Consider the following 8,987-nt stretch of genomic DNA (forward strand, 5'->3'; position numbering starts at 1 on the left):
TTTGAATACAAAGAATTTTCTGTTTTTACTAAAGAAACAACTTCTATCTATTGAGGTATCTATGAAAATTAAAAAAAAAACTAAAAATAAGTAGGAAGTATGCGTGAAAAAAATAAAATGCGAAATAATCATAGTTATAAGTCAAATAAGTCATGGGAACAAAAATCAAAAGGTTATTTTAAATAAAACTGATAGCATCGTACGTCCAAATACAAATGATAAAAGACTAAAAGGAGAAATTGTTAATATGTACCTAGTTGAAGTGCAAATTCATTTAAAGTAGAATTAGTTACAATGAGTGCGTTGGGGTACGACACTTGTATTTAGACGTAACGAGATTAATCTAACAGTGAACTTATTTTTCATATCGGACTATTTTGAAATAGTTATTATGTACCTAGTTGAAGTGCAAATTCATTTAAAGTAGAATTAGTTACCTACAATGAGTGCGTTGGGGTACGACACTTGTATTTAGACGTAACGAGATTAATCTAACAGTGAACTTATTTTTCATATCGGACTACTTAAATAAAATGGATTGCTACAAGTGAGTCTCTAAGATATTAAGTAGGTATAACGGTTGCAGTCAGTAAATTAAAATAAAATTGGTTATGACAAACAAAGAGTAACTTGTGGGACCACTCCAATGTTTATTTTTAGAATGGTTGAATATGTGAAGCATAAACGCTAATCACATTATCGATTGAATTTTTAAATAAAATGGATTGCTACAAGTGAGTCTCTAAGATATTAAGTAGGTATAACGGTTGCAGTCAGTAAATTAAAATAAAATTGGTTATGACAAACAAAGAGTAACTTGTGGGACCACTCCAATGTTTATTTTTAGAATGGTTGAATATGTGAAGCATAAACGCTAATCACATTATCGATTGAATTTTGAAAATTCCACACCAAGAAGAAACAGACTAAGATGTCAACATTGTACCAATATGTGTAAAGAAATGAAACTAAAACAAGTTTCATGCGTTTGTAATGATCCCACTAAAATTAGGAAGTAAAATGTTTGTTTAACAAAATGATGGAAGAACAAAACTAATTAATTAATTTGTTAGTGATCATAAAAATTAAAAAGAAACAAAAAAAAAAATAAATAATAATGGAAAATGAAAAGTTGCGTACGTCATGTCACCATAGCCCACTGTGGTCATGGTAACTACAGCCCACCAAAAAGCATCTGGAATACTCTTGAAGAAGGAATTTTCTGAGCCGGCTTCGGCAAAATACACCGCGCTCGAAAAAAGCACCACACCTGAAATGTGTCAACAAAAATTGGAAAAAAGAAAATTTGCATTAGTAAAAACTAAAATTAAAATAAATGAAATAAGAAATAATGTTGAAAAGAGTTTACCTCATGTCACCATAGCCGACCGTCGTCATGGTGACAACTGCCCACCAGAATGCGTCCGGTATGGATTTGCCCACCAAAAAGCATCTGGAATACTCTTGAAGAAGGAATTTTCTGAGCCGGCTTCGGCAAAATACACCGCGCTCGAAAAAAGCACCACACCTGAAATGTGTCAACAAAAATTGGAAAAAAGAAAATTTGCATTAGTAAAAACTAAAATTAAAATAAATGAAATAAGAAATGTTGAAAAGAGTTTACCTCATGTCACCATAGCCGACCGTCGTCATGGTGACAACTGCCCACCAGAATGCGTCCGGTATGGATTTGAAAAAGGACTGATCGGATCCTGCTTCAGCGAAATATACTGTACTTGAAAATAAAACCACTCCTGCAAATATGTACATCAAAATTGGGATGAGCACATGAACGTAGATCATAACTACGGAGTACAATAGTAGACTTGTCAAAAGGCAATAGAGAGAAGGCATTATTAGGCTTAAAAGTAGGCAATAAAAGAAGCAGATACTAAGCTTATAAAAAGAGAAAGGACATGGAAAAGAACAAAATGAAAATTATGAAAAGGATTTGTAAAACATATTTTGTTAACGTTATGATATACTCGTACCTACCTTCAGTAGAAAATAAATTTTAACCACTACATTGTTGGGCTTGGCACATGGTACTACTGAATATTAAAAGAAGGAATTTATGAAAAAGGGAAAGGACATGGAAAAGAACAAAATGAAAATTGTGAAAAGGATTTGTAAAACATATTTTGTTAACGTTGTGATATACCTACCTTCAGTAGAAAATAAATTTTAACCACTACATTGTTGGGCTTGGCACATGGTACTACTGAATATTAAAAGAAGGAATTCATTTTTTATAAAGGAAGAATAATAATTAAAACAAATGAACTTGATTACACATCAAGTATAAATTCAAGGCAATTGGAAAAATATCGAGGATCTTGTTAACATCAATGAAAATATGAACAACTCGACAAATGTCCCTGTCAGCAACATACCTGGCTACGATGATAATCCAATTGAACAATTTCAAGACTAAGGTTAGGGGTGTAATTCACTATGCCCCAGGTCTACATTCTCAAGTTGAGAGTTACTTTAGGCTTCTGCGCAAGCGTAGATGCAGGACAATCTTCCAGATATGGATTAATAGAGAACTGTAGACCTTGGAGGTATAATCTACACTATCAGACTATACAATATACAAATGTCTAACAATAGCAGAAATATTGAGGGTTAATATGGTTAACTAGGTACAAAAGCTATACACGGTGTTGGGTAATCTAATTTTTGATAAAAAATTAATCATAGATGACGTCAACAAATGTTTGACACTTTCCGAGCTCTTCTATTCCTCAGGGAATCTTACGAGATAGTGAAATTTTAAAACCAATGTCGAAAAAAAAACATTTGACGAAATGTGTTGAGAGTGACACCCTGTTACTTGTCCACATGAAACTAGTAGAAATCAAGCACAGATGATGTAATACGAAAAAAACATTTGACGAAATGTGTTGAGAGTGACACCCTGTTACTTGTCACATGAAACTAGTAGAAATCAAGCACAGATGATATAATAGACAAGTAATAATTAATCACTAAATGAATGGAGACTCCTAGCACAAAGATCTGAAGAGGTGTTTGCAAGTGACAATGATATCAACATACTAACCTAATAACTTAAAATCATACCCTTGTGACACTCCTAGCACAAAGATCTGAAGAGGTGTTTGAAAGTGACAATGATATCAACATACTAACCTAATAATTTAAAATCATACCCTTGAGACCGTATGCAAATAGAGGGCCAAAGAAATTTAAGAGTACCTCTGAGTATTTTCGGGGACTATGATCAATCAGTATCCACGGGGACAGTATCCGGGGACAGTATCCAAGCATTATCAGAGGTAACATGTTGTATTTATTTTCAAAATTCAAATTTGAATTTAAATATTTACCTCTGAGTATATTCGGGGACTATGATCAATCAGTATCCAAGCATTATCAGAGGTAACATGTTGTATTTATTTTCAAAATTCAAATTTGAATTTTAAATATTTAGATAATAATGTTCATGTAGATTTCCAATGTGTTTCTATTAGCAAATGAGTAAATTGCTACTGGTTTTCTTAATATGTCTAATGATTGTGTAACCCTGTGTGATATATGAATTGACGTTCGTCATTGTATCAACGGCTGCGGGTTTATCATTTCTTATTACTCCTACATCACGTCCTAAATGTTTCAAGGAAGTTAATTGTCATCACCTTTTATTTGCTTTCTTAATAGTGGAATGTCATCCTATTTTTCATAAAGGAATTAAAACAAATGAACTTGATTACACATCAAGTATGAATTCAAAGCAATTGGAAAAATATCGAGGATCTTGTTAACATCAATGAAAACATGAACAACTCGACAAATGTCCCTGTCAGCAACATACCTGGCTACGATGATAATCCAATTGAACAATTTCAAGGGGCCCACCACTTGGAAATTCCTGACTTAGTTCCATCTATCATTTTTACGTCAGCCTGAATTTTCAGCGCATTTGTATTCCTGACTTCCAGATTCACAAAATCTAATGACGTCAACAAATGTTTGACATTTTCCGAGCTCTTCTATTCCTCAGGGAATCTTACGAGATAGTGAAATTTTAAAACCAATGTCGAAAAAAACATTTGACGAAATGTGTTGAGAGTGACACCCTGTTACTTGTCCACATGAAACTAGTAGAAATCAAGCACAGATGATGTAATCGGCTGAGTTTGAAAGAAAAATAAACATAAATATGACCTCACCTTCCGCTTAGAAAACATGGCGGTCTGAACAAAGAGGCACGAAAATTTCATTGATACTTTTTTTATTCTTCGTTGAAAAAATATTACAAAATGATCTTGTGTTGTTGTCCTAGAGTTGTAGTGACGAAGTAAATACCTACAAAATGGTCGATTTAAAACATAGACCTCTGTTCGTTCGTCGTTAAAAAAAAAAAAAAAAAAAAAAAGAACCAAATGATACACAAAGTTTCAATAAGGAAGAACGGGTCGGTGATGTCAGGCACTTCGTCTTCTTCAATTTTGGTGCCATTCGTGGTCGTATTGAACACTTTGTAGTGCTTGAACTCCGGCAACGTCTCCAAACAAAATATAACAATGGACAGTAAAATAACGAACACGGAAATAATGGCAACCACACGGGCCGCCTGTGAGCTCTCGGGATACTCAAACAACAGCCAGACTTTTCTTTGGAATTCATGTGAAGGCAACGGTTTCTCCTCCTCCTTGATGAAACCCTCATCTTCCCTGGAAAGCAAACCAAACAAGGACATTTGTTAGTCATTGATATGTAGAAGCCGTGACGATTTATAATAAATACTAACGTTTATAACCATAGGAAACTTTCCTTGAAAATAAAACGAGATCCGGGGAAAATTGCCCAACAAAGACAAGACCAGAAATGACTGGAAATATGTAAGTAGAAACCCTAGGCTATCATATGATTTTTAAACAACTTTTACTGAGCTGATGGACATTTTCTTAGAATTACTAAAGTTGGCTTTTTACGTTCGTGATATCATGTCTAATTATCTACTTTGAGTTTTGCTCGTCAAACTTACCTAAATTTATTTGTGGCGACATCGCCAAGCTCATAAAATTTGATCTCCTCAGAGAATACATCTAAAGGGACGTTCACCGGCCTTCTCAGTCTTCCACCACTTTGGTAGTAATACAAAATGGCGTCGAAACTAGGACGGTTTCGGTCGAAAAAGTATTCGTTCCTGAGAGGGTCGAAATAACGTATGCGTCGAGCAGGATCCCCGAGTAAGGTTTCTGGAAATTGGTTCAGTGTGCGGAGTTGGGTTTCGAACCTAAGCCCACTCACCTGCAAAGGAGAAGAAAAAAAACTATTTGTTAAAAACAGGCTTGCAAGAAAAGTACCTTAGAGTCCTTAGACTACTAAGAGCGGAGTTTACCACATCAGGATTGAGCTATACCTAATACCCAGTTCAATCCAGACTTCGTAAATCGCGGTAGTGCTTTCTCCTGGCTTTCCTTCTGTCTTCTTCCTCCTTTTCGCTTTTCCCGAGTTCAGACGGGGTCGGCGTTTTTCTTCAGCTTCTCAATCAGCTCTAGATAGAGTGATTGCTTTGGACTGATCATTGGTTTTGGCTACAAAAATTTCACAAGTGGATGCCCTTCGCACTCAACCTTTGCTATTTCTTTAGCCAGGGAAATTTCAGGCTGGTTTCTTCGCTGTTTAAAGTTCCCCAGCCAGACTAAGCTGATCTGTCCCCCAGCCAGGAAAGATTCATACCCATGTAATGTCAATATATTGACGCAAACTGTCAAAACTAGTGACGAGAATATTGAGGGCGGTATTAGAAGCAAGATAACTTACGTTGATGACGACTCTTTCACAGAAGTCATGGTCGTGTGGAATGGGTTCGAAGTGATCTACCCCGGGATAATGCTGCGAGTGCGAGGGTGGCCCGTCCTCGTCCTGGCTGCTTAATTTCGGCAGCGACCTGAAATCAATCCAGACAAAACCATTAGAAAATGAGTCAGCTCCCATGGCGTAGCGTAGTGGTCACTGCGCTCTCCTTACACGCGGGAGACCCGGGTTCGATTCCCGGCGGGGTCAAGAAATTTGTATCATGCAAATGATTGATTCCGTGACTGACTGTTGCCTGTTGCGGGACCCACTCAGCCTCGTGAAAAAAATGAGTAGCTATGTCATATAAATGCGCATAGCGAAATAGGTCAAATACTATAGGAGTATAGGCAGACCAACAGTATACCTTATTTATAACGGGAGAAAGATAGTTTACCTCATTTAAATACTGCTAGCTGTTAGAATGAGGTTTTTGAGAATTAAAAAGGATCAGACCAATAAAAGAAGTGAAAGAGCAAATGATTGATTCCGTGACTGGCCGTTGCCTGTTGCGGGGCCCACTCAGCCTCGTGAGGAAAATGAGTAGCTATGTCATATAAATGCGCATAGCGAAATAGGTCAAATACTATAGGCATACCAACAGTATACCTTATTTATAACGGGAGAAGGATAGTTTACCTCATTTAAATACTGCTAGCTGTTAGAATGAGGTTTTTGAGAATTAAAAAGGATCAGACCAATAAAAGAAGTGAAATAATGGTACAATATTTATTTTTTGTTTCATTATTTAGGTATCAAGCGGGCCCACCGCTTGGAAATTCCTGACTTAGTTCCATCTATCATTTTTACGTCAGCCTGAATTTTCAGCGCATTTGTATTCCTGACTTCCAGATTCACAAAATCTGTCATGGCTGCGTGTATTGTAAGGGAAGGTGTTGTTTCGTGCACCACATAAACCTATCAACGTATTGGAAAGAAAGAAAGAAAGAAAGCGGCTGAGTTTGAAAGAAAAATAAACATAAATATGACCTCACCTTCCGCTTAGAAAACATGGCGGTCGGAACAAAGAGGCACGAAAATCTCATTGATACTTTTTTTTTTCTTCGTTGAAAAAATATTACAAAATGATCTTGTGTTGTTGTCCTAGAGTTATAGTGACGAACTAAATACCTACAAAATGGTCGATTTAAAACATAGACCTCTGTTCGTTCGTCGTTAAAAAAAAAAAAAAAAATGCGCCTCTTTCTAGCTTGGAAAATTTAAATTCAGTCTGGATTTGGAGGGTGATGGTTCGCGTCTAAATGAAGTCATGAAATCATTTTGTGACAAGCATTTATGCTTAGCACAATTAAAATTTCTTTTAGTACAGAAAAGAGAAACAAGATATCATGTTCATCCCTTTTGGGATACCAGGGACCATACTTTTCAGTGTCTCATTCGCTGAGCTTTTTGTGTGTGAATGAAAATCAACCAATAGAAACCCTGGACAAAGGAAGTTTAAGTGATCATACTCCTTGAGAGTAAGTAAAGTACGTCAAACATCTATGCGGCTTGGACAGCACAATGCTCTATTTGAGTTTAGTCAATGTTAAGTTTAAAGTAAGCAGGACTCACCACCCACAGAGGCCCCTTTCTGAGTGGATAACCGTTCCCAGAACTACTAGGTAGTACAGAAGAGAACCCACCTCAGTGGTGTAGTGCAGATTTATTAAGCCTTTCGTTTGGAGCTTTTTCACGTTTTTTTTTCTTAAAGTAAGAGCTTCTCCATGATTTTTGAGAATCTGAGAAATCTCAACCTTAAAAACAACAATAATGGTGGAGAAACTAGAGTTTCGACTTTTTTGGGAATTACAGTAGAAGGGTAGAATTTTGATGTAACTAAATTCAAGGGAGAGGCATACAAATTTTTGCATAGAAATGGACTAGGTCATATCTAGTTTTCCTTTTAAGTTCCACTGCATCTTCACTGCTTTCTATTGAAACTTTTTTTAAATAATTTAATTTCCTACCAACCGAGAAACATAACGTGATTATTAGTGATTTTGGTTACAAACAATAACAGTAATTTTATTTGTAAGCTCGCGACTGATCTGTTTTTAAATATTTAAGAGAACAAACTTGAAGAGAAAAGCACCATAATATTGTAACGGTAGAAAATAGACTGCTGCTGAGCTCAGTGGAAAAAAAAGTTTAAGTGACGAATTTTGATGTAACCAAATTCAAGGGAGAGGCAAACTAATTTTTGTATAGAAATGGACTAGGTCATATCTAGTTTTTCTTTTAAGTTCCACTGCATCTTGACTGCTTTCTATTGAAACTTTTTTTAAATAATTTAATTTCCTACCAACCGAGAAACATAATGTGATTATTAGTGATTTTGGTTACAAACAATAACAGTAATTTTATTTGTAAGCTCGCGACTGATCTGTTTTTAAATATTTAAGAGGAAGATTTATTTTCATTTTATGCTAATATCGACATTATTTCGACAGACAACGAGCCTCCAGCAGAAAAGTAATGTTTGTTTTGAAGATTTATTTTCATTTTATGCTAATATCGACATTATTTCGACAGACAACGAGCCTCCAGCAGAAAAGTAATGTTTGTTTTGGTTATTTTATAAATAAACAAACACGATAATTTTGTCTGTAGTGGTTTTTTCTTCTATTAATACCTATTAGATGTAGATACAATATTAATGCTTATAGGCACCTAGGAACTGTAGTGTTCTCATTGTCTTCCTCAAGTACATGTAGGTCTTCTATTAATACCCATTAGATGTAGATATAATATTAATGCTTATATAGGCACCTAGGAACTGTAGTGTTCTCATTGTCTTCCTCAAGTGCATGTAGGTAAAGTTATAATCGTCCTGACATATCCTATACATAAATAGGAGAATTGAGTTTGGATCCTACCAAACAGGATCTATGTAGGTTCAATTGTTTACGTATTTGTGGACTCTAGTTTTAGTCTCGGAATTTGAACTTTTGGACTTACCTGGTATTCAGAGATCCCATTCAACCGAATTAAAACCATTCTGTCATTATAATCGTCCTGACATACGAGTATCCTATACATAAATAGGAGAATTGAGTTTGGATCCTACCAAACAGGATCTAGGTTCAATTGATGATTCTCATGAAAAATATAACTGTCCAAATGTATTTTTTTCGTAAAGATCGTCAAAAATAATAAAT

At 35.5% G+C, this 8,987-nt stretch overlaps 1 protein-coding gene across 1 annotated transcript in view; it reads right to left on the reverse strand.

Moving 5' to 3' along the window:
- Window positions 1-1,458: 1,458 nt before the first annotated feature.
- LOC103521055 (potassium voltage-gated channel protein Shaker-like) overlaps window positions 1,459-8,987 on the reverse strand; it is a 7,689-nt gene continuing 160 nt past the window's right edge. The window contains exons 2-5 of the mRNA XM_026831909.1: window positions 5,794-5,920; window positions 5,012-5,277; window positions 4,404-4,697; window positions 1,459-1,930 (exon numbers count right to left, since the gene is read on the reverse strand). Coding sequence (XP_026687710.1) covers window positions 1,621-1,930; window positions 4,404-4,697; window positions 5,012-5,277; window positions 5,794-5,920 — 997 coding nt within the window. The 3' untranslated portion in view covers window positions 1,459-1,620. The remainder of the gene's footprint in view (window positions 1,931-4,403; window positions 4,698-5,011; window positions 5,278-5,793; window positions 5,921-8,987) is intronic.

This window comes from Diaphorina citri, unplaced genomic scaffold, assembly GCF_000475195.1.
Source record: "Diaphorina citri unplaced genomic scaffold, Diaci psyllid genome assembly version 1.1 scaffold4451, whole genome shotgun sequence".
Lineage (NCBI taxonomy): Eukaryota > Metazoa > Arthropoda > Insecta > Hemiptera > Psyllidae > Diaphorina > Diaphorina citri.